This window comes from Engystomops pustulosus, chromosome 4 (genome assembly GCF_040894005.1).
Source record: "Engystomops pustulosus chromosome 4, aEngPut4.maternal, whole genome shotgun sequence".
Taxonomy (NCBI): domain Eukaryota; kingdom Metazoa; phylum Chordata; class Amphibia; order Anura; family Leptodactylidae; genus Engystomops; species Engystomops pustulosus.
The window spans coordinates 175,621,443-175,648,214 of NC_092414.1; the positions used below are offsets into that span (position 1 = coordinate 175,621,443).

At 41.8% G+C, this 26,772-nt stretch overlaps 1 protein-coding gene across 2 annotated transcripts in view; it reads left to right on the top strand.

Annotated features, from left to right (window-relative positions):
• LRRK1 (leucine rich repeat kinase 1) overlaps positions 1-26,772 on the top strand; it is a 59,847-nt gene that overhangs the window by 9,334 nt on the left and 23,741 nt on the right. The window contains exons 2-11 of one of the 2 annotated variants that reach the window (XM_072148616.1): positions 936-1,063; positions 11,735-11,898; positions 13,303-13,474; positions 16,390-16,569; positions 18,279-18,424; positions 23,093-23,319; positions 23,401-23,525; positions 25,483-25,646; positions 25,813-25,950; positions 26,623-26,735. In XM_072148616.1, the coding sequence (XP_072004717.1) occupies positions 997-1,063; positions 11,735-11,898; positions 13,303-13,474; positions 16,390-16,569; positions 18,279-18,424; positions 23,093-23,319; positions 23,401-23,525; positions 25,483-25,646; positions 25,813-25,950; positions 26,623-26,735 (1,496 nt within the window). In that variant the 5' untranslated portion in view covers positions 936-996. Of the gene's footprint in view, positions 1-935; positions 1,064-7,590; positions 7,917-11,734; positions 11,899-13,302; positions 13,475-16,389; positions 16,570-18,278; positions 18,425-23,092; positions 23,320-23,400; positions 23,526-25,482; positions 25,647-25,812; positions 25,951-26,622; positions 26,736-26,772 lie in introns of those variants that run through there. The other variant, XM_072148617.1, reaches the window with a different exon arrangement.

Here is a 26,772-nt window from a genome sequence, read left to right on the forward strand (position 1 = left end):
GCAATACCGAGCACCAGCTCAGGGTGAGCTGGTGCCGGAGCTTATTTTAGTGTTTTAAACCGCGGTATCACGGTTTAAAACACTTTTTAAACGTTGTAGCCGGCGCAGGCAGGTACGCGCTCGGCGCTTACCGTGCACGCGGCTCTCATTCACTTCCTATGTAGCGTTGAGCGCGTACCTGCCTGCGCCGGCTATAAAGTTTAAAAAGTGTTTTAAACCGCGATACCGCGGTTTAAAACACTAACTAAAATAAGCTCCGGCACCAGCTCACCCTGAGCTGGTGCCCGATATTGCCATCGGAAACCTGCCACTACAAGTGGTAGGTTTCCTTTAACTTGCTGCTTCATTCACTCAGTGAGAAAGGAAACGTTATTATTGCAAACTACGGGGTCCATTCTTGTGATCAGTGGAAGTCCCAGCAGTCAGACCCCGGCTGATCTCATTGTTATCCCCTAATCAATGATTCAATGCTATAATAATATAATGGTCCCTGTTTACATGACAGCTGGGACCTACTTATCACAAAATATGTATCATTGCCTATTCATGTCCAATGGAAACCAAAGGTACACTCACTTATATGAGTGGAGTCCTGTGTGACATATACAGAACAGGATGTTGGACATGACCCAAACAGGATTTAGCTGTAGGTGATGAAAGGCTTGGATGTGACAAGCCTTACTCCATTGCCGTGCAGCCAGGACTAGGAGCATGAATTATTCATCTGACTGCTCCTGCAATCTATACCCAGTAGGAGTCTTCCCATGTCATCATTTCATCTGTTTATGAAGTAGAGATATCTCTACATATATCCACCATGTTACATGGCGGTCACCTCCTTCACTTTTCCGTGTTTCCAGATCATATGTGGACTGGTGAGTAACATTCATCTTGACTATGCGGTTCTTGTAATCTAGTGTTTTATCTCCTGACAGATGGACGTGTCGTGGAGTCGAGGCTGAAGCCGTTGCGGTGCGCGCAGGCTGCTCATTGAACATGTACTGGTGTGTGGGGGCAGAAGCATGTGCAGGAAGCCGCGCAGGAAGCATGGATTCACACAATGGTAACACGGCTGACTGTCTTGTATAAATTTTATATATTTTTTTTTTATTTTTGTACCAAGATTTCTCCTTTCTCCATTTCGTTTAACCCTCACACCACTTTTCTGAAAGTCAACATTAGTGAGCTGTACTTCATCACACCTGCAGAAGGAAACTTTCTGGTACATGTACCAGACTGAGATGTGCCACAATGATTTAAAGGTACATATCTTGTAATAATTTGGCACATATATTATAGGCCATCCCAGTCTATTATGAAGAGTAGCATGCTATACACACTATAAACAGGTAAGAAAAATTTTGTAGTGTCGGTCACACTGAAGAGCTTAGTGCCGGTCACGAGATGCCACCTTTGCCACACACATCAACTTGCTATTGCAGCCCTGGTCACCTTCAATCACAATTATTTTGATTTCGAGGCATCTAGTAGTAAGAACAGCTGAGCCACAAGCTCATAGAGCGAAACCACCAAAACCTCTGCTTTCCAAAGTTGCATTTTGTGTCATGAAAAGGAACGCATAGAAGAGAATAACGGCACTCACCCACTTGGTAGAAAAGTGTAGCGTCCTTTATTTAGGCGAAAAAACACATGCAGGGAGAAACAAGGCTTGGCAACGGGGCCGTTTCGCGCTCAGTAGCGCTTTCTCAAGCCAAGCTCAAGCGTCATGAAAAGGTTTTTTATGGTTGAGTAGTTACAATAAAAGCTGGGGTTTACCCTTGCAGTGCCAGATGTTATCATAATACCACTGTATCATACAGAAGTTTGATGCAAGGACTCCCTGTCTGGTTGTCGAACGGCATCATCATCAATACAGGACTCCTTGCAGACCACGACTCCATACATCATATTTTGTTGTGATGCATGGACTTCCATCCACTGGACTATGTGTGGTTGGGTATGAGGGTTTTCACAGACCAAGGACGTGCATCCATCTTCAGTCTGATGCCAGATCTAGGTTATTTAGGTTCCTGAAGGATGCTACCTAGTGTAGTGTAGTTCCTACTCTAATATTTTGTGATAGAGGGATAATAATCCTGAAAAGTTTGTTCTACACGACAGATATAGCATAACTGTGTCTCATTCTACACTGCTACATTATTATCACTAGTTCCAAAAATAAACTTCTAGGAAGGCAAACTCTTTTAAGATTATTTTTTTATGAACAATCAGAGCAAATGTGAATAACAATTCAAGGAACATTAGTTCTGCCACTTTCAATTCCAGGATATCATTATATTAACATATTTCTCTAGGGGAACACAAGTTGTAGTGTCACCATCTACCGAGGAGTATTTTCTATACCAGCCAAGCTCCCTTCTTCCATTATCCTGGAATAATTGGGGATCATGTGTAACACTGTGACAAATCTCACTTGATACAGTAACGAACAAACTTAGGCTACTTAGGAAATCTACCGTTTAAATCAAGCATGGATAAACCATGGATATTTACTCATGAATTCAGGCACCGTGACTGTTGTAATCATTTTATATTTACTATCCATGGCCTCCTTGTTTCTAATTTCAGCTTTTAAATTTATGCTACTGAGTCACAAGGGCTTTGGAGGGTGTTACCAGAGCCTCTCCCTGTTGTAGCTTCACATGTTGTTACACTGTATCCCCTCCCGCCCGCTCCCACAGCTTTTTTCCATCCCTCTGCCTGATGTAATGTTACACAGTAAGGCTATATACGCACAGCACATAGAGGGAGATTTATTGTACGCCGGCGCACTAGCAGCCACGCTTAGGCCAATCGATGTATCTGTCGGCTGGTGCGGCTGTTGGGTGAAAGGTAGTTTTCATAGAAAAGTAGGCAGACACTGACCACTCCGCCAGTGGTCGCAACTCTCTACACCTCCAAGGACACAGTGCACTGCGCAAGAATTTGCTATTATATCAGCTCTTCTACGGCAAAAAATGGCATAGAAGCGTTGATAAATCTCGCCCATACTTTTATACAAGCTGTAAACAACGGATCCGTGGCCCGTATTTGTCCTGCGTGTTTGTCCTGTTTTTCTTTTGTCCCCTGTATGGTCATAAATATGGTCCAGGTCGTTGCTTGTTTGTCCAATATATTTACGACTGCCAAATGATGTCATTGGCTTGTTCCATTGTTTGGCTACCCCCTGGCCCATCATAGCCAAGGCTAATTACTTGGTGTGTTAATTTGTTGGATTGCCTATTCGCCCACCAATCCGGCAATATGCCTGGATCAGGCCGCCAAATCCCAACCCGACCATTGCGTCCGCTCATCTCTGCTTACAAACAATACCTGGACAAATGTATTTTTTTCTTCTGTTCTGCATGAAAAAAGTTATGGAATGTATGGGGTGAAAAACACAAAAGATAAAGTACAAGGCATATATATCTTGTACTTTAAGTATTGAGTATATAGTATAGTCACACAGTTGGTGTGCAGAGATATACTGCTCTGTATTCTCTTTGCATTGCTATGTCAGTATCAGCCATATTAAACGCAAATAACACTCCAACTACAGGCAGTAGAAAAAAGTGAAAAGAACCAGCTCACCCGACCTTCTAATCACTCCAGGCTGCACGGTCCACGGCCACCTCCTGGTGCACGAACAAAGTTCCATCCATAGCCGTCTGGTACAAATAAGGAAAAAAAGAAAAAAGCGAACCAGCACAACAAAAGGAGGTCCACGGCTGTGCTATTGCCAAACGTAGTCTTCTTTATTGCATGACAATGCTAAGAACAAACACGCGTTTCGACGATAAAGTCTTAAAGGTTATGATTAAGACGTTTATCGTTGAAGCGCGTTAACAGATTGTTCCTTGTGTTTGTTCTTAGTCTTCTTTATTGCGTGACAATGCTAAGTTTGGCAATAGCACAGCCGTGGACCTCCTTTTGTTGTGCTGGTTCGCTTTTTTCTTTTTTTCCTTATCAGGCATATTAGGTTTCCTTGAGAGGTAATGACATATTGGGGCACATTTACTTTCTCGTCCGGAGCAGTTCACAGAAAGTGCGTTATCCGACGATCATGCCCTGTGCCGAGATTCACTAAGATCGTGCTCCCGATATCCTGCATATGTCGCTTCCCCTCTCAGGTCCGGCGGAGTTCACCTTCTTCCTGGTGCATGTAAGTGCATTATCTTGCGACACAACTTGAATGTTAAATCCCGCGCTCAGTCCAAATCCGTCGGATCGTCAGACAGCCTGCCCCTCGATTTCTTTCGCATCAAAGCCGGCGCATGTCGGAAAATCTGACTAAAGTGCGGCCGCGGACCCTTAGTAAATAAGCCCCATTGTGTTCCAGTGTGCCATGTACATGATCATAGTAGATTAGGCAGAATAAACACCTAAAATCTTGCAATGTTGATATAGAGGAAAGCAAACAAATCATAAGGCTGATGTCAGTAATAAGGACAAAAATCCTTCCTGACTCGGAATAAACTCACTGGAAGATTAAATTCCTGTGTCAAGGATCCATCCCGAGAATCTCGTTCCCATAACATTTGATATTTTTGCTTTTAATATAGACATCCAGGCCTCTCTAGAACAAAGTAGTTTATGGCTATGGAGAAACGTCTTTCCTTTAGACAAATAGGGATGTCCCCTTTGTCATTATAGTAGCCAAGGTATAGAAAGGTCATTGTATCATCTCTGTATCTCATTGTATCTCATAGGATGATGTCTGTATCTCTGTATTGTGAGTGTTCTTATTCTATATGCACTCACTTTATGCAGTCCATTCCCACATGTCTTTCTCAGACTCCCCAGACTCAGGAACGCCAATAATGTCAAATCTAGGTGACTGAAATGTTCACATACAGAATAAGCTGTAATAAAAAATGTATTAGTCTCTTGGCCATGGAGTTCGCTGCCTGTATTATCCATGTGGTGACTGTTTGTAAATGGACTCCTCAGCCGGCAGAAGGAGCTTCCTAGACACTGGGTATTGATCCGTCTGTATTGTAGTCTGACGGTAAGGAAACCATAATCATTGTAGGTTGCCTTTCCACATTTATCTCCTCCTTTTAATGTAAAAAATAAAATTATATATATATTAAACAAATAGTAAAAATAAATTTTTAAGATTAAGACGTTAATTAGACCTTTATTTTCACTGGCTGGGGCCCAGTGACTTTGTGAAGACTGGCATAGATACTCTCTGGCTTCCTTAAGGCTTGCCTCTTTATTCATTAGCTTTATGGAGGCTGGCCTTGGTGCTCGGTGTCTACGAGGAGGTTGACTTGGGAGCACATTGGCTTTATGTAGGCCGGCCTGGGAGTATATTGGCTTTGTGGAGGCTTGTCTGGGAGTATATTGGCTTTGTGGAGGCTTGTCTGGGAGTATATTGGCTTTGTGGAGGCCGGTCTGGGAGTATATTGGCTTTGTGGAAGCCGGTCTGGGAGTATATTGGCTTTGTGGAGGCTGGTCTGGTAGTATATTGGCTTTGTGGAGTCTGGTCTGGGAGTATATAGGCTTTGTGGAGGTCGGTCTGGGAGCATATTGGCTTTGTGGAGGTCGGTCTGGGAGTATATTGGCTTTGTGGAGGCCGGTCTGGGAGTATATTGGCTTTGTGGAGGCTGGTCTGGGAGTATATTGGCTTTGTGGAGGCTTGTCTGGGAGTATATTGGCTTTGTGGAGACCGGTCTGGGAGTATATAGGCTTTGTGGAGGCCGGTCTGGGAGTATATTGGCTTTGTGGAGGCCGGTCTGGGAGTATATTGGCTTTGTGGAGGCTGGTCTGGTAGTATATTGGCTTTGTGGAGTCTGGTCTGGGAGTATATAGGCTTTGTGGAGGTCGGTCTGGGAGCATATTGGTTTTGTGGAGGCTGGTCTGGGAGTATATTGGCTTTGTGGAGGCTGGTCTGGGAGTATATTGGCTTTGTGGACCATGGTCTGGGAGTATATTGGCTTTGTGGAGGTCGGTCTGGGAGTATATTGGCTTTGTGGAGGCCGGTCTGGGAGTATATTGGCTTTGTGGAGGCTGGTCTGGGAGTATATTGGCTTTGTGGAGGCTTGTCTGGGAGTATATTGGCTTTGTGGAGACTGGTCTGGGAGTATATAGGCTTTGTGGAGGCCGGTCTGGTAGTATATTGGCTTTGTGGAGGCCGGTCTGCGCGTATATTGGCTTTGTGGAGGCTTGTCTGGGAGTATATTGGCTTTGTGGAGGCCGGTCTGGGCGTATATATTGGCTTTGTGAAGGCTGGTATTTGCTATTATATACTGTGTTATCAAATGTCATCATATACTAGTGATAATGCGGTGCTGCCCTGACTTGGGCTCTTGTATTCTAAGCATTAGAGACATGTAGAAATGCTGAAGTCTTCTTATTCCATCTTGTTTTCCTGTCTTTGTCAGTACAACGTAATAACATGCAAAGACTTAAAGGACACCTGTCATCAGGTCTCTGTCACTATTTCTGTCACTACTACCTGTTGGAGCAGCTCACAAGGATCCATCTCAGCCTCTTTCTAGTCGATTCATACATTAATCATTCTAAAATAATCTTTTCTTTATTATGTAAATGAGGCTGGTCACATGGTCAGAGGCAGTGATGTTACCCCTGTTACCCTCCCCTCTCCTCCCCCTGCTCATGTCTGTGTGTAATGTATAGTAAAGCATTGCTGGTGTGTGTGCTGCATCTGCTGACATGCTGCATCCTCCTAATACACAGAGACACAGACATCGGCTACACAAGTACCTGACATGTTCTGCTATAACATGTGAGAGACACAGACATCAGCTACACAAGTACCTGACATGTTCTGCTATATCATGGCCGCTGCCTGGAGCTGCTGTATCTCTCCTATACACACACACATGCACACACAGCCTGCAGGGGGCGTGGCCACCAGCAAGCACATGGAGCAGCCATCACCTCATTATACAGCCTCACACCATTATACAGGCTGTCAGTCAAGCACTGGAGGTGTGGCTGTGCCTCCCACTCATGAATAAGCTGGACAGCTTGAATATGCTAATACTTCATTGGACATTTCACAGGTCATTTGCATACATCTTCAGGGCCTCATTGCTTTGGTTTACAGGCATGTAGAGGGACAATGAAGGGATAGAGGCAGTTTATGAAAATATATTTAGATTAGGGGGGTTATTTTGCATGACGGGTTCTCTTTAAGAAATTTTGCAGAGAGTAACAGACAATAGATCAAGCTGGGGTCAGTAGATCCTATAGACAATCTTATTTATTTATAGCCTTTGTAACATTAATATAAAAATGAATAGTACAGGTGCCAGAGAGCTGCTCTTCTCCCCATATAATAAAACTGCAGGTTCTATTTTGGTGACGATTGACCCTTTTTGAGGCAAAATGCATTATTTAAAGCAAATGCTGACACAACAGGAGTCCCCCAGCAGCACTTTCTACCTCTCCGTCTATCATTTCTTGCTGAAACCTCTCTGAAGCTTATGTTACACTCCTCTAATGGGACAGGGAATTGGAAATTGCCAGGAAGGACTCAGACGAAGCCGCCCCCCACCCCCCTTCTGTTATCTCCGCCTGTCTGAGGTGAGCGAAGCCTCCAGCACAAGGTCCTTGTATCCATAGATGCTTTCACTGCAGGAAGGTTATTTCCATCCATAGTGAGAATAGAAGGAAGTTACATCCATTCCTGCGGCTGACAAGGGCAGATGTCTTCCTGGGTCCTACCTGTATTACACGGTCTCCATCACATGTACTTGTTGTGTAAGAAGCAGAGGATTTCTGCTTGAACACCGTGTAATTCCATTAATATCTTCTTCGCTGTTGCTGTGGAGTGAGCAGAGTTATCCAGAATGATCATCCTCCATGTGTGTGTGGTGGAAATGTGTTCTCCGTGTAGATGGAGGCAGCAGGTTGATGCTGGTATATGAAGCTTCGTGTAGTGCGTGAGTACAATTTATATCATCTTCTGGAATATTGTTTTATTGCATCATTTTGTACTGAAATCCATTGAGGTGGTCGGGAACAGCTTTATCCTGCATCCAGGGGTGGATTAAGACTGCCATGGGCCCTGGGCTGTATGAATATCATTGCCCCTACAAATATGGAATCACTTCCTACATATGGTACTAGAATCAAGCTTCTTGGGGAATGGAGGATGTGCGCCTTCTGCCTGCGGCTTCAGGACCGTTGGGGGTCCTTCAAAGGTCCTGAAATGACTCTTGTGTAGATGTGTATTGTTAGGATTTCATGAGTGAAGGTCCTTCTCGGTATAGAATTTCATGGGTGACCATGGGCCCCCTAAGAAAGCTTGGGCCCAAACCGCCTATATTATAGTCTGTTACTGAGCTGCATCGCTCGTTTTTGGTCCTTGAATGACTTAATCTAACTAAGGCTACATTCGCACTGCCACTGCCCGCCATACGCCGTGCGCTTATTGCCATCTAAGGGGGACGTATATAGGCCATATATACGTCCCCCATACGGCAGTGTGAATGTAGCCCAAACATGTTACATTTAGCCAACCACAACCCTTAGCCAAGCATGCATGTATTCAACGATAGAGAATAGAATATCCTGCTGCCGGTCATCCCTTTATTACCATGAATCTAAAAATATAGACCTTACCCCAAAATCCTCTCCCAAATACTCCCAGCAGGATGGTACCATACATATTAGAAGGCTGAAATTTGTGGGATCATCTATTGTGTATGGTCATCCTCGGACCTTATGTACATGCTCCTTGTACCACCAATATAGTAATGTTAATAGGTTGTCCCATTGATTACACGGTAGCTTTAACATAGAGTAACATGTGGCACCATATTACAGCTCTATACAACTAATGCACATACATTAAGACTTTGGCTGATTTCCAGCTCATTAATATTTGTTGCTGTGAGAATTTTTAAGGACATGTTTATACAGAGCCAACATACATCAAGTGATTTAAGTCATTATAGTGGAAATGGCGAAATGAAATTTTTTATTTTTGAACTTTTTTTTTGAAAAAAATTAAAAGTTCCAGGATTTAAAATAAAAATTTGCTTAGAATAGAAATGATAGAATAACAAAAAAAAAGAAATAATACTAAAGATGTTAGTTCAGCGCCTCTGTTTGGTTGACTATACTGTAATGATTACCTGGTGGGGGAACATGTACGACATCACTGCAGCCAATCACCAGTATCAACAGTGATACAAGATTGCTGCGGCTAGTGATTGGCTGCAGAAATCACATGGATGGATGCGACATCATCACTACAGAGAACTAAGCAAAAACCGATAGGGGCAATTGGAGTGGAGGTGGATTGCAAAAGTGAGTGTTCTTTTTCTTTTTTAAAATATTTGAGGGAATACATTTTTGCTCCTGTGCCCAATAATGATTTATTTTCACCAAGAAAACAGTCTAAAATGCCTTCCAACACATTTATGAAGGCTTTAGACCATTTTTTTGGCTGTTTTCCGACTGGTCCAACAAAGGGGGCATGGCCCTGGTCAGATAAAAATTAGTCTGTGTGCCAAAAAATTCAGGAGGGTGCGCCAAAATGTGGTGCACAGTGTAGACCAGCTAAAACAAGTCTAAAGGTTGAACTCCACAGTCTTGGGCTACATTCACACGGCCGTTGGGGGACGTATATATGGCTGCCGTATATATGTGTCCCCCATTGGCTGGCAATGGCCGTACGGAGCGGTACGGTGTGGCACACGTGTGGCACCGTTCCTTACAAGGGGAAAAGATAGGAGATGTCCTATCTTTGCCGTGCGCCATGTATTGCTATGGAGAGGGGCGGTGGCGAGCAGCGCTCACCCCTTCCTCCTCTCCCAGGTGCTGGTGTATGCGGGCACACGTGTGTGTGTGAATGTATCCTTACACTGTGACAGATTATCACAATGATAACACAATACTAGTGGTCACCGGCTCTGCATTGTTGGAGCCTGAGACACATTAAGGAATTCCCCACATTTTTTTTTTTAATATTTTCACAAAATCCTGAAAGTAAAAAATAGGCTGCACACCACAATATAAAAAAGAGTGGGTACATAAATTACCCAATTTTTTAAATATTTGTTGTGCAGCCTATTTTTTACTTTTATGTATGAAGAGGTGGAGAGTCAAACCACTGAGAAGGGCGAGCACCCAAAACTAAGCTTCCTAAAGTGGTGCAGCTGTGAACTTGATTAATGTATTCACAAAATCTTGGGCAGACTTATTACAGTTTATGCCACCATATAATACATATGTTGGAGCCGTACATCGAATATTAATAATATAGATGAAAAACATTTATCTTTTGCTACTATGATTCCACTTTCAAGTTTAGATAATGACTATAAATTGTCAGACATTGTAGATGTTCTGTGCTCGGGTGTGAAAAGAGTTAAGAATGAATTTGTCCTTGGGTACGGGAGGAATAGGCTCAGATACTGCCCTGCTATGGATATAAACCTCAGGAGGCTTCTCACATGTCTTTGTGACTTGAAATTTGCTGAATAATTAACAAGCACAAATAGTCAGAATCCGTCTGCATTGTAAGGCTGAGAAGTATAGAAAAGCTCCGGTTTCCTGATATTTCAGCAGTGACACCTCCAGTTCTAGAATCCACATAGAGAACATGGCACACACCAAACTGGTTTTCTTTAATTTATTTTTTAGCGTTTTCAACGTATAGTTCACACAGTGGAGCCTTCACCGTAGAAATTGAACAAAAGTTATATAATTCTATACAGATCAGAGGTAATATACGACGTTTCGGTCATCACGACCTTTGTCAAGTATGATCTGGCAATGTCTGCAGTAGTAGGTAGGAGAGTGGTGAGGTCTCTGCATCTCAACAGTTCTGGGTGAAAACAGAAAATACATCTCTAAATACACTTACCTTAGGTTCTAGGCTTAAAGATCCAGTCACAAGATAGCCCCTATCCATAGGCTAGGTAGGGGCTAACAGTTTCATCCCAGTTGAACAGAGCAGCCACTTGCGCATGTATTTATCTCTATGATTATCTCATGCGCGGCCGTCTGCTCCATTAACCCGATGGACCACTCGTTTTCACTCAACACTGAGACCCCCACTGATCAGCAAGATAGGCCCTATTCCGTGGATTAACTTTTCTATATGGCAGAAATTATCCAAAGCAGGCCTATCTATCTATCTATCTATCTATCTATCTATCTATCTATCTATCTATCTATCTATCATGACTTGTATTTTGATGATGGATTGTAATGTGTTGTTAGTTTTACTATTTGTGATTTCTATGGTTAATTCTGCCACAGTGTAATATAGTAAAGGGAACCTGTGATCAGGAGCCCTTTTTCTGGCTCCCCCATAGAGAATGGTGTGCACATTGCCAAAGTGTTTCTATAATAAAACTGTGTTTTTCTGATTATAAAGGAAATAAAAAATAGATGAAAGTCTACCTTTCTCCAGGGAGAAGTGGTTTTCCCCCACCCTTGGGAAACCGCTCTGCCTTGCGTCTATTTCACATTAAAAAAAAACAAATATCCTTCCTATTTGAAATAGGCGTGCAATGGTGTGGTTTCCCGAGGGTATGGGGGAACCGCTTCTCACTGGCCGCTCCAATGGGACACTGTGTTGTAAAAGAAAGGTAAACTTTCATCTAACTTTTTTTTTTATTGGAAAAATCCAGTTTTATTATAAAACACTTTGGCAATGTGCACAGTATTCTCTATGGGGAAATCTAGAAAAAGGGCTCCTGATGGCAGGTTCTCTTACAGCTTGTATACACTATTTTTGTCTTAGGCTCCACAGGCATGGGAAACAAGCAGTCCATTCCCGGGGAGCTAGTGGTGAACCAGACTCCAGTGATATCTGAGATCCAGGCTGCTTATACAGAAGGGGAGAGCGACAAAGCCCAGACCCTGGTAAAAGCCGCTTGTGAAGAGAACCTACCCCGGGCTGAAAAGGTATGGATTATTTTTCAAGTTATTAAGATTCAAAGAAGAAAAATTCTTAGCACATTCATATGGAACCTGCTACTAGCTTTGGTGCCATAAATCACTGTCTTGTCCTAATGTCACAGCAAATGCATATTACACAATTGAAGCTGAAGTTGAAGGTATTACACCTCACGTGTCATTGCACATGTGTAGTTAAATGTATTGGTGGCACTCAGAGCCATCATTCTGGGCACCAGATTATAGCAACAGTTTCCCTGCTTCCTGGAACTCCAGGAGGAGCAAGCAGGGATGGGAAGATCTGGATTAAAACTGGAGCACCTGCCCGCCAATTCTGCCTTTCCTGTTTAAGGGGAACTTGGAGGGAACTACAATGATAATCTGAATTTCCGTTCCTTCTTTCTACTGTATTTGTGTCCTCAAGACGCCATTAGAAGTGCGTTTTTTGAGCACTTAAAGGAAATCTACCACCAGAATGAAGGATTGTAAACCAATCACACTGACATACTGGTGTGTGCCCTCTCTTGTAGGATCCACTCTTCTTTTAGCTTCTTATTCCTTTGTTTTTACAAAAAAAGGCCTTTAAAATTATGCAACTTAAACTGAGGTGCTCCATGCTCCATAGGTGTTAATGGAGCCTGAAGCCCCTCAGGCTATTTTGCATGCTTTTATAAAGCCTTTTTTTCTAAAAACACGGGCATATGAAGCTTAAAGAGGAACAGATCCTGCCAGAGGGGGCACACACCAGTATGTCAGTGTGCTTGGTTTACACTCCTTCATCCTGGTGGTAGATGTTCTTCAACCTATAAAAAGTTCACCATTACTGGGATATTGCTTTCCAACTTATCACAAGAAGGCAGTCCTCTTGTCACTGATGGTTGAGCATACATTCTGCCCCTCCAAACCATTCTATGGTAGTGTCAGAAATTGCTGTGCACAGCACACAGCTTTCACTTGTTCTCCCATATACTTTCTATGAGAATGCTGGAGGTACCCAAACGCTGTACTCTGCAATTTTCATTCCTCTCATAGTTTTTAATGGAGGGGCACTACACATGCTCATTTTCATCATCAGTTGGGTACATTCTAATAAATGGGAATGCTGAGTACATGAGCGCTTTGCTCTGCAATTATGTAATATTGAATGCCCGACCTATCGTTCTATCACTTAGTAAGAATGGGACCCCCATTCTAGTGATCATTGGGGGGCTGGGGATAGAGGATAACAATCATTCCTGGAACAACCTTTTGCAACATGGCACTTCTGTTTGCACTGGAACTGCGTATACAAAAGCATAGAAAATAGAATATAAATTGGTCACCTAGCCAGCAAAGTTACGCTTCGTGTGCAAAGAGGCAAAATTATATAGTTACTATGGTGCTGATATTTTGTCTTTTTTTTTTTTTGCACAGCTCCAGCTTCTGCGAATCACTGCTGCTTATGGGGATGTGCCCTCCATACGGTATCTTCTTCATGAGGCTCAAGTGCTTTTACCAACAGACCCCAGCGACGACAACCCAGTTGTTATGGCGGCTCAATATGGTCACGGAGATGCCGTAACATTGTTACTTGATTCCTTGCCAGGTACAATACATTATTTACAAAGTTTTCTTATACAGTGCCTACAAGTAGTATTCAACCCCCTTCAGATTTAGCAGGTTTTATAAGAAGCAAATAAGTTAGAGCCTTCAAACTTCAAACAAGAGCAGGATTTATTAACAGATGCATAAATCTTACAAACCAAAAAGTTATGTTGCTCAGTTTTAATAAATTTTAAACATAAAAGTGTGGGTCAATTATTATTCAACCCCTCAAACCACCAGAATTCTGTTTGGTTCCCCTAAAGTATTAAGAAGTAGTTCAGGCACAAAGAACAATGAGCTTCACATGTTTGGATTAATTATCTGTTTTTCCAGCCTTTTCTGATTATTTAAGACCCTCCCCAAACTTGTGAACAGCCTCATACATGGTCAACATGGGAAAGACAAAGGAGCATTCCAAGGCCATTAGAGACAAGATCGGCAAGATCTGCATCCATGGGAAGATGGAGATTTTGGCCAAGAACCTCCGCTCCTCCATCAAGGATCTTAAGATGCGTCGTCATTTATCTTCCAACAAGACAACGACCCAAAGCACACTGCCAAGAAAACCAAGGTGTTGCAGTGGCCTAGTCAGTCTCCTGACCTTAACCCAATTGAAAACTTGTGAAAGGATCTCAAGATTAAAGTCCACATGAGACACCCAAAGAACCTAGATAACTTGGAGAAGATCTGCATGGAGGAGTGGGCCAAGATAACTCCAGAGACCTGTGTCGGCCTCATCAGGTCTTATAAAAGACGATTATTAGCTGTAATTGCAAACAAGGGTTTTTCCACAAAATATTAAACCTAGGGGGTTGAATAATAATTGACCCACACTTTTATGTTTAAAATTTATTAAAATATAACTAAGCAACATAACTTTTTGGTTTGTAAGATTTATGCATCTGTTAATAAATCCTGCTCTTGTTTGAAGGCTCTAACTTATTTGCTTCTTATCAAACATGCTAAATCTGCAGGGGGATGAATACTACTTATAGGCACTGTATATGGCAGCATGCAGCTGCAATAGATCATGTCATTTGCATTTACAGATCAGTGTATAGTTTGGGGAATTAATGAAAAAGTTGTTAAACTTCTTCTGAAAAGGCGCAGATGTTCAGGAAGTGATTGCTTTATATAGCACAATGTTGTTACTATTATTGGCTTTTTAGATTGACATACAGAACATTTATGTATCACGGATGTATCAGAAAGCTAATTAATGAGACTATGTTATACTGCCAGACTGGAGCACTGTGTAGAATAAGTGTCTGTGTAACCAGATACAGTATGATGTCATATACCAGTACACGTCACCTTCACAGCTCTTATCTTGTGTTTCTACATGGTTTACTTTGATATAATATGCAGCGTTTGATCTATTCTGTAAAATCACAGTCACCCTGTCACCTTTGAATTGGTGTAATCTGGGATATCTAATCTCACGTCTTCACCATTTCCTTTGTAAAGCTCGGTTTGTGGTGAATATCTTTCTGTTTGGTGGTTTCACATTAAACATTAGACATTCCCACAGCGATCAGTAAATACTGTCTACACTTCCTATCGCGGTAGAGGCTGTATATGTAAACTTGGCAACCTGTTTTTTATTGCCCCAATATATTTTACAGAAGATTTATTAATGTCCTATTCATCTGAGTCTACAAAACAAGTACTATTCCTATATACACAGTGCAGGAGCACTTCTCTTCTTGTACTGTGTGAGATTAAAGCATGCAGAGGGAGTGGGGAAGTGCTGTGAGGGCAGGTGGGAGGGTTAGAAAGTGTAACAGCTTGTAAAGACAGAGCACTGAGTAACTCTGGTAACTCCCTTCCAGCTCATTTGCATAATTTTAAAAGTAGATTTTAGAAGAAAGGAGGACATGGATTAGAAATATAATAAGAGTCAAGGTGCCAGAATATATGAGTAAATGCCCCTGGTTTATATATACAGTACTTGAACTTGATGGTAGATGTCCTTTGGAAAAGGTGAATCAGAATAATTAACCAAATATGCCAAATTAGACTAAATTGTGGTTGTTTCCGTGGAGATGCACGACTCTGCTTAGGATTTTTTTTTTATCAGTGTTTGCTAAATCACTGCATTTTAAATGTATTGGAGGTGTATAATATGCTTAAAAGGGCTGAGAACTTTCAGCAAATAATTGATTTGGTTTCTGTAAGGGAAAGTTATACATTTATCCAATATACTTTATGTAATAATTCCTCACCAAGCTAATAATTCCTCATGGTTTTCAAAATCTCTGCTATAAAAAGTTTCTTTGTTTACTTTTGGTGGCTATAAATCTTTTCCTGGTCATGTGATGGACACACTGGTGCACTCGGTGTTAGTATCACTCGGCTCCGATTACTCTCTGTGATGATAATGGATCATGCACCTGACTGTCCATCACATAATCAGGGACATATTTCTATCCACTGGAAATAAACATAGAAGCAAGCAGAGATCTTGAAAACCGTGAGGAATTGATATAGAAGGTATATAGAATATTGGAAAAATGTTTAACTTTTTATTACACAAACATATCAATTATTTGCTGAAAGTGGACAACCCCTTTAAGAAGTGAACACATACACTCAAATACACTTTCCCCTACAGGGTTTTTGGAATCTCAGTCACCCTGTCTGCATTGTTTTGATTCTTTGCACTGAATGGCATTCATGTAATAATAAAGCGTTATTTATATAGCGCCATTATATTCTGCAGGGCTTTACAGATCATAGGGAACATATACAGACAACATCAGCAATAACATGATCAGATGAAACATTAGGAATGAGGGCCCTGACCACAAGAGCTTACACTCTATGAGGATGTGAATGGACATTTGCACAGGGACTGAGTCTTGATATATATGTTATATGTTATGATATGATAACTTATGATATATTGTTTTGCAGATGCCTCCAGCCATAAGCCTCTCTTGAACTGGCTTCTGGTAACCTGCTGTGAACAGGGTCACCTCGGCCTAGTGAAACTCCTGATCCTCACGTATCACGCCGAGCCAGATTGTTATGCAACTAGAAATAATGAATTCCCTGTTCTCCGCAAGCTGCCTCTTTATGCCACCTGTATGGCGGGTAATGTATATATCCATGTTCTCTTTCTTAAAAGAATCTTAATATACAGGATTGTATCTTTATATCTCTAAGATCTCTGAGACGCTGGACAAACTGCATACCTTTGAAAAGCTAAATAAAGGCACAAAATTCCCTTTACATTATCAGGAAGTGAAAAACAATCCTTGCCGATAGTTTTACTACAACTTGTGCATACCGTATATACAATATTTTGTGCTATATTTGCAATACTTAATAGTTTACTTTTGATTAATACAGAAAGATTGTTCTTGGCACATACTGAGCATGTCCAACAGTCCCCAAGAACGTATTTGTATAGGCTGGGCAGTCATTTTTTTTTTATATATATAGGAAAGTGTTGCCTATTGCAGGGGGAAACTTAAAGGAAATCTACCATTAAAATGAAGCATTGGTAAACCAGGGACACTTACTCATAGACCCAGGGACCATGACTGTGGTAATCTGATTATATTTGTTATCCTTCCTTATAAAATCCACTTTCACAATTATGCTTATGAGCCTGAAGGGCTCTGGGTTGTGTTACCAGAGCCCTTCCTTGCTGTAATTTCACAGGGTGTTACACTGTGTAGGAGCAATTCCCCCTTGAAAGGGTTTTCCCATGAAAGAAAGTTCTCAAATTTTAATCCCCTAGTGGTGTTTATACAATCAAGATAATTTTTAACCCCTTATTGCAATTGTGGTCAGTTTTATTTCTGTTTTTGGTCCTATCGCTCCCTAGACAGGTCAGTTTATGAATCCTGAATGTGGACGGGGGAATCTTTTAGCAGACACGTCATGATCAACTCTGTGCTATGAGATGCTGTGTGCTGACAATTTGCTTAGGTTATCAAGGTACAGGGTTTATCTACACTTTTGTTTAGCTTCTGAAAATTCTACACAGATCTGACACATAGAAAAAGAAAGATGAGACAGATCAGAGTGATGATGAGATCCATGAGATGGATGTAAAACACACTGGGGCACATTTATTTACCTGTCCGACGGAGTTCACAGAAAGTGCATTGTCTGACCAGAATGCACTGTGCCACGATTCACTAAGATCGTGCGCCCGATATCCTGCATGTGTCGCTTCCCCGCATGTATGTGCATGTAAGTGCATTGTCTTGCGACACAATTTGAAAGTTAAATCCTACGCTCATTCTGAATCAGTTGGATCGTCCGGCAGCACGCCCCCTAATTTATGTCGTATGGAAGCCAGCGCAGCTGTGCCAAAAAAACAATTGTGTGCGACACAATCCCAGCGCAGACACTTGTTAAATACCTGTCCAAGCCGTGCAAACCCCGAAAACAGCGAACAGTCCGATAAAAGTGCAATCCCCGACCCTTGGTAAATAAGCCACACACTCTCTCTGTTTCCTCACCTAATCAACGAACAGTGTGGATAGGTGATACGTATGTCATTTTACGAGACCAGTTTAGACAAAATTTTATGGACTTTGTCTGTGATCCCTTGACCAAAGTGTGTAAAAGATACTGGCAGACATTTTTGCATGTACTTTCCCTTTTTACTAACCTCGGTGGAAGGTGATATACACATACACACAGCCGGCCTCTGGCTGGTTGCTTGTTACTGCTGTTCTGTGGGAAATATGCGGATTCCTTTGTTCCTCCTTCGATTGTGAACGCCTGTAAAAGGAAGAGTGTCTCTGCCAGTTGCAATAACTTTGCTATTGTGATTGTCGTTCTAGGACATGAAGACATTGCAGAGTTCTTACTCGAGAACGGAGCTGGTTTCTGTTCTTACATATTGATGGACAACCCAGAGCTGACGAAGAAACTTCTAAGGAAGAGAAGCTTTAATGACCCATCTGTGCCCAGGGATCAAACGACACCTGTAAGTATTTGGTGGGATTGTTTTTCCTATTTTGAATGTGGGTGTAGTGGTGCACATTCTTCCCTTTGTAACATAGTTTACCATCTGTAAGTATCTGATGGATATCTTATGTGTATTGTCAATTATTGTCACCCATTCCATGTTTCTTTTTTTAATAGAAAACATGTAATGTAGCTGCATCATTGGTGGAATTTCTCAAGTCCAATACCGTAGCCAATATCATAGCATAAAAGTATGTTTTTTTTGGGTGGGATAGAATGAGGGAACACTTATAAACACTATACACATTTTGCCCTTGATAAAAATCAAACCCAAGACCCCAGGGCATCTAGGCCACAGTGCTTTCTGTGTTATTGGCCCTATTTACATGTTAGCAACTCTGTTATTTTAGGTGACATTTTTTCAGAGGATCTAGTTTAGGCTGGAATCACACATGAACATTTTTTAAGGCTTTTTTTGCACAAAATCCAGGAAAAGTTTCAAAGGAAAATAAAAAAAAAGAAATACTTTTACCTTTACTTGTTTCTGGATCTACTTCTGGCTTCATCACCCTAATTAAATCTGAAACTTCATCTAATATAACATGTGTGAACTAAAGCTTGAGTCCCATGGAGGCCATTGATAGAACTAAGGTCCTTGAGTAGCCTTGAGTAACCTGATGGATTCCCAGCCCTCTCCCGCAGAGAGAAGCTTCCATGTTTGGCAAAAAGATATCCCTGATTAAGCGGACCATCATCTCAAAGAAATTACACACAACTGGCGCTCAACAGTTATTAGTGCGCGACACCAATTGATACAAGTAAAGTGGTTACACCGAGTATACTTGACCCCATTGTCAGATGCGTAGACTCCCCTCAGACGTGTGTTCTAGGTGCGGAGATGGTACGGGTACCTTCTTCCACATGATTCGGGAATGCCTATCCATTCAGGATTATTGGTGGACATTCATTCCTACATCAACGAGCATCTGGATCTTCCTGGTGTCTGCTCCCCTCGGGTGTGTCTTTTCGGTCTAGTGGGGGACATTCTTCAGGCTAAATTTGAGAGGGTTTTGTTCAGACTGCTAATGTTCTATGGCAGGCAGGTTATTTTACTCAATTGGAAGGCTCCTAAGCTTCCCACGTTAGCCAAATGGATCTCGCTGATAAATACTGAACTTCCAATGTACAAACTCACCTACACATCTAGAGGTACTCCAGATGGTTTTTCTTTGATCTGGGATATGTGGGTGACAGCCCAGACTGCTTCAGGCGGTGAGGAGAAATATCTCCGTCTGTATGAGGTGTGAATGTTTGGGTGAATGTGTGTTTCCTCCCTTGGGGAGTGGGTGCCTCTTGTAGGGCAACTACATCTGTTCTGTTGCCTCACTGGCTGATGCAATTCTCTCATACTGATATTTTCACGCTGATAGCCTAAATTGCCATGACTGTACCTGTACTTCCCTAGGGCGGATGATTGCCTTTGTGCACCATTTGTATTCTTAAAAATGAAAAAACAGTGGGACATGTAACCCCGGGACCCCCCTGGGGGAGGAGTCTACATTGGCAGCAGCCTGCGATTGGCTGCTGATGATGAACGGGGGTTCCCCCAGTGATGTCACTGTCCTAATATGGACAGTGACATCAACGGGTTCTCACTCCTGCACTTGGCGGGGCTGTGGGGAGAGATGAAGGCTCCCCATAGCCTTCTATTGCCTCGGCTAAGGGCATATGTCGCTCAGGCGGAGGCTGGGGGATGAAAAGACATAGCTTGCTTTTCATCCCCCAGCCTCCGTCTTACTTCCTGCTTTTTTTGGCGGACAGGATGTATAGTAGCCAGACGGAGGCAACAACTATGCTTCCATATGCCACTATTTGTCAATGTATAACCTATCCGTATACTTTGGGTGCTTTCCCAACTTACATGCTTACAAAAAAATGTGATGTGAACCCAGCGTTAGCCTCCATGGCTCTAGGTCATGGGTCCACACAAAGATTTCACGACAGCTACAACCGATACAATGCAGCACTGCGCTGTGTGAATAGGTCTTGAATCTTCACCATTCCCCATGGTCTCAGAAACTGACTGAGAGCAAGTAGCAAAACATGGTCAGTCCATGAGTTATGGTTTGTTCCTGGCTAGGACCCAACATCATACTCATATATAATACACGGAGTCCCCTCTTACCCACAGAACACCAGCGCTAATACTGTAATCATGATCACACGTCCCATTCCCTGCACTGTCCTTGAAATCCGGCCACTGCACAGTCCGTAAATTCACAGAACAACCACGGTCATCTGAATGAGCCCTTTGTGTGAGAAATAAGAAAGTCTGAGCACTCTCTGGCCCGTTCCCCACTTGCGAGTGTGATGCGATGAACTCGCATCACACTCGCAACGCAAGCTGCCGGGAACGCACGGCCTGAACGCTGCACCGCGGGAGTGAACTGACATGCTGAGTTCACTCCCGCGGTGCAGGGTTCGGGCCGTGCGTTCCCGGCAGCTTGCATTGCGAGTGTGATGCGAGTTCATCGCATCACACTCGCAAGTGGGGAACGGGCCTCTGTGTTTTTGTTAAAGAAACAGAATTGTTATTGTTTTTAAGACCTCACTGAGGGTTAATTAAAATTTTACTTGGAAAGTTAGGAAAGTCAAGGTGTGTTCAAACATTCAGTTTTTCAGATGCAGTTTTCAATTTCCAAAGCTGGAGGGGAGTAGTAGCACCCATTATGATCCACACCGGCTTTTGGCTTTAAAAACCGCATATGAAAACCTGAATGTGTGAACACACCTGCCCCGGTACTGTGGTAAGTTTACTTCCTGGATGATAAGCTTCAGCCTAGAATTACTATAGTGATTATTTGCCCTTTGACAGACTTTCAGGGTCATAGCAATGTGTGTCTGTTACAGCGAGCTAAAGAGGGGCAAGACTAAGTAGAAATAATGGACGTTACAGAGACATGGAGACACTGGTGTTCATTATAAGCTGCATCAATCTCCCTATTGTAAACTGAATTTATAAATGGACATAAATTATATTATAAATCCTCATGTGGGATTACCACAATTCTCACAATTTCTTCTATTGTTAAAGAACTACTACTCATAATGATCGGTAAAAATTCTAACATACTAATATAACCCCGTATCACATATATTTCTGAGGACATGCATACATATAGAATATAATGTTTTAGTCAGCTTGTATGGGATACAGTGGGTACGGAAAGTATTCAGACGCCTTTTTCACTCTTTGTTTCATTGCAGCCAATTGGTAAGATCAAAAAAGTTTTTTTTTTTTTTTTGGCACATTAACGTACACTCTGCCCCCCCATCTTCATAGAAAAAAACCCAGAAATGTGATATTTTTTGATAATTTTATAAATTTATTAAGCAAGGTATTAAAAAAAGTATTCAGCCCATTTGGAGCTAGTACAGCCATGAGTCATCTTGGTAAAACAAGTTTTCACACCTGGATTTGGAGATCTTTTGCCTCTTCCTTGTAGATCCTCTCCAGTTCCCTCAGGTTTGATGGTGAATGTTGGTGGAAGCCATTTTCAAGTCTCTCCGGAGATGCTCAATTGGGTTTAGGTCCGGGCTCTGGCTGGACCACTCAAGAATGGTCACAGAGATGTTCTGAAGCATCTTCTTTGTTAGTTTAACTGTGTGATTAGGGTCATCGGAGCTTATTGCTAGCACTTGCGATTATTTAGCCCAATCCGCCACCTTCATGCCAGCAGGGATTGGGCCGACTTGGGGTGTTACCATCCGCACGCCTGCGCACTCGCTGCAGCCGGCGACTTTTCACATGTGCCAAGTCCCCGGCTGCGTTTATTTCTACACCACACAGGGCCTGGTGTAGAGGTAAATGTTGCGCAGCGCCCCTCCGGATACATCAAGAGGCTTCAACCTCTTGATGTATTGCGCTGTGAAAAAGCAGCGTCGGGGCTATCATACGGAAACTTCATTGTTTACTTCCTATGGTAAACACCGGCCCCTAGTCATGTGAAGTCGCACAGGTGCAAGGCTTGTTATATCACAGAAAGTAATCAGAGCTGTGTGACACATGAGCCTTGCACCTGTGTGACAGGAAGTAAACAATAAAGCTTCCTATAGAATGACAGCAAGCAGAGATCTAGAAAACCATGAGGAATTGATACACATTGAAAAATTGTATAACAAATTGTATTAATTGTAACAACATCATCAGTCTTTGAGTATCCACAAGTCTACAAAAATATACCGCCTGTGGCAAACCTACGTGTTTGAGTGCTACACTGTTGAATAGGATGGAACTGTAGCACTCAAAAAGCCTTGGTTTGCCGCATATATTTTTTGTGAACTGGTGGATACTTAAAGACCAATGATTTTATTACTACTTTTGAATGTTTAATAATGCCCACACTATTCTGAATTGATACTTCTTTCACTTAATTGACTCAGTTTCCTCATGTCCAGGATGTATCTGCTTCACGAATGACCAACATATGAAAGTGGTTGAGCCAATTTAGCAAATGTAACTTTCACCAGAGATCAGAACATCCAGTCTCCTAATGCTAAATACTTATAGTATATGCACAATGACATGAAGACAGTAGCTGCGAAATTTGTGGAAAACCTCTGCTGTTTTTAGCAGAAGAGAATATTGAAGTTTATTTCTTTTTCTTGTTCCCTTCTCTCCTTGCAGTGCGTCTGCATGAAGTGGTCCAACCTTCGCCTGCCATGGGTAGATCTCGATTGGTTTATCGATATTTCCTGCCAGATAAAAGAGCTGGATATCTCTTCTAATTGCTTGGCTTCCCTTCCATCAGTCATTCCTTGGGGGCTTCTCAACTTACAAAAATTGAATCTAAGTGACAACCAGTTATGTGATCTACCCAGTGTCCAGAGCTCAGAGGAAATCATCTGCACCAGGTCTGTTTGTCATTGCATCTGGGACACATTTTGTGATCGGTTTTGGGACTTACAGTATCCTTAATTCCCATTTCTCTTCAGATTGCTTGAAGTGGATGTCTCTAGTAACAAGCTGACGTGTCTGCCTCCTGGCTTCCTTCACTTGAGTCGGCTTCAGAAACTGCGTGCTTCCAAGAACTACTTGGTGAATCTGTTTAGAGAAGACGGTACAGACTTACTATACCTTTATAGCCAATAGTGAATTATTATATAAACGTTTTGGGCGCTAACCTGGGGCCCAAGCCTTCTAGGGGACCTATGATAACCCAAACCACCCTGAAAGTTTTATGCTAAGAAGGACCTTTACCCATGATACCCTCGTATATATGTTTCTGCTCTTAATACAAATGAACACAAGAGCCATTTCAGGATCCTTGAAGATCCTCCAAAGGTCCTGAAACCGCAAACAGGTAGAAAGGACGCATCCTCCAATCTCCAGGAAGCTGAGGCTAGTACTATATGTAGGAAGTGATTCCAGACTTGTAGGGTCTAATATTCATACGGCCCAGCGCCCCTGGTAGACTCAATTCACCCCTGTTTATCGCATACAACTACAGTACAGACCAAAAATTTGGACACACCTTCTCATTCAAAGAGTTTTCTGTATTTTTATGACTATAAAAATTGTAGATTCACACTTAAGGCATCAAATCTATGAATTAATACATGCAGACTTAATATACAGACTTTTTGTTATACTTAACAAAAAAGTGTGAAACAACTGAAAATATGTCTTATATTCTAGGTTCTTCAAAGTAGCCACCTTTTGCTTTGATTACTCTTGGCATTCTCTTGATGAGCCTCAAGAGGTAGTCACCTGAAATGGTCTTCCAACAGTTTTGAATGAATTCCCAGAGATGCTTAGCACATGTTGGCCATTTTGCCTTCACTCTGGGGTCCAGCTCACCCTAAACCATCTCAATTGGGTTCAGGTCTGGTGACTGTGGAGGCCAGGTGTGGCACCCCATCATTCTCCTTCTTGGTCAAATAGCCCTTACACAGCCTGGAGGTGTGTTTGGGGTCATTGTCCTGTTGAAAAATAAATAATGGTCCAACTAAACAAAACCGTATGGAGTAGCAGCCGCTGCAAGATGCTGTGGTAACCATGCTGGTTCAGTATACCTTCAATGTTGAATAAATCTCCAACAGTGTCACCAGCAAAGCCCCCCTCCCCCTCCCCCACACCATCGCACTTCCTCCTCCATACTTCACGGTGGGAACCAGGCATGCAGTGTCCATTCGTTCACCTTTTCTGCGTACCACAAAGACAGAGTGGTTGGAACCAAAGATCTCCAATTTGGACTCATCAGACCAAAGCACAGATTTCCACTGGTACTTGTTGCCTGTCCTTAGCAGTGGTTTCCTAGAAGCTATTTTACCATGAAGGATGCTGCACAGTTGTTGTTGTAGAGATGTGTCTGCTGCTAGACCTCTGCGCGGCAGTGACCTGGTCTCTAATCTGAGCTGCTGTTAGCCTGTGATTTCTGTGGCTGGTGACTTGGATGAACTTATCCTCCGCACCAGAGGTAACTCTTTTTCTTCCTTTCCTGGGGCCGTCCTCATGTGAGCCAGTTTCTTTATAATGCTGTGATGTGAAAACCTTTTCTGCTGACTACCTCTTGAAGCTCATCAAGAGAATACCAAGAGTGTGCAAAGCAGTAATCAAAGTAAAAGCTGGCTACTTTGAAGAACCATATTTTCAGTGGTTTCACACTTTTTTGTTAAGTATATAACAAAACATGTGTTGATTCATAGTTTTGATGCATTCAGTGTGAATCTACAATTTTTATGGTCATGAAAATACAGAAAACTTTTTGATTGAGAAGGTGTGTCCAAACTTTTGGTCTGTGCTGTATATGAGATGCTGATTTATTTTATGAGGTCAGATGAATGACTATATTCATAACTAAGTAAGGGGCAATTAATTGCAAAACATTGTTGATTGTGCAGATTAAGTGAATAGAGCAATGAACAACCAGCAGTTCAATTCATTTGGGGTTAGAAGGGTCCACATGGAACATCTTCATTTATGAAGCAACATTCCACCAATATTCACGTTAGTGAATATAAGAAAATAGATGTTAGAAAATATGTTAATTAACTTTAAAACTCTTACATTTGTAGGAATCAACTGGATTGGCCTGCGAAAATTGGAGGATCTAGATGTGTCTGATAACCGGCTCTCGGAGCTCCCGTCCTCTATCATACACTGCCTTAAGTCTTTGAGGAGTTTGAATATTTCTGGTAATAAGCTCAAAATCTTCCTGGAGCCCTGGGCCTGCCCACTTGTAAGTGTGACTAAACAACATGGAATGATAAAGTTATTATTTTATATAATTTTTATTACAAATTACATTAATAATGTTGGGATTTAGTCCTGTTTCCTTTCTGAGTGGAAATGATATTTGTATTATATACTGTATAAAAAGTCCAACCCCTCTCTCTTTCTCTCAGAAATACTGTAAAGCATCTAGAAATTGGATTGAAATCATTCCAGATAATATGACTATATTTTGGCGGAATCACTTGCTAGAAGTAGACTTTTCAGACAATGCCCTGAGAGATGTGCCCCAGGACCTCTTCCAAGTAGAGGTAACTTTCTGTAAGGATGTGTTCAAATGTTCAAAACATTGAAAAACTCACTGTAATATACATTGTGTAGTTTACAGGATTCCATGTACAAAATATATGTTGCATAATTTTCTGAATTTATGACATTTATTAAAATTAGTTCTGATCAAAGGGAAGCAACTTCCAAAATTCAAGGTTTCATTTTTCACAGGCTCCTTTTAACGTGTTTGCTTGGTCTCATCCTTTACTGCTTATTGTATCAGTCTTGATATATGTTAAAGGGGTATTCCAGAAATGGTAGTTTATCACCTATCAAGTGCTGTAGAGGCAGTGCAAAGAATGTTACTTGTTCCTGACCTAATAACTTAACTTTTAGGTTATTTGTATATCTTCTTTAGACATAAACATTATAGCTTTCATTCAAAGAAATTGTAAAAAAAATAAATATAAATATAACCTAGGTGTAGTACCCAGACATCACCACAAGGGGGTGATCTAAGAATGTACTTTGGCGATACCAATAGAATCTTGTCAATCTTTGGAAAAAAATAAAGGATCTATATAATAATAATTCTTTATTTATATAGCGCACACAGATGACGCAGCGTTGTACAGAGTTTGCCACATATACTATAGAAATAAGTATACATATACTATAAAAATATGCAATGTTTGCCTATTGTTTCCCCCTAGACTTTACAGTGTTTGAAACTGTCTGCAAACCAGATAAGTGCACTGCCGCCTCCAGATTCCTGGACCTGTAAGCATCTCAAGTGTCTGGACTTATCCAGGAATCAGCTTGGGAGGTTGGTCTCACCTTCTTACATCGTATCCTACATATAA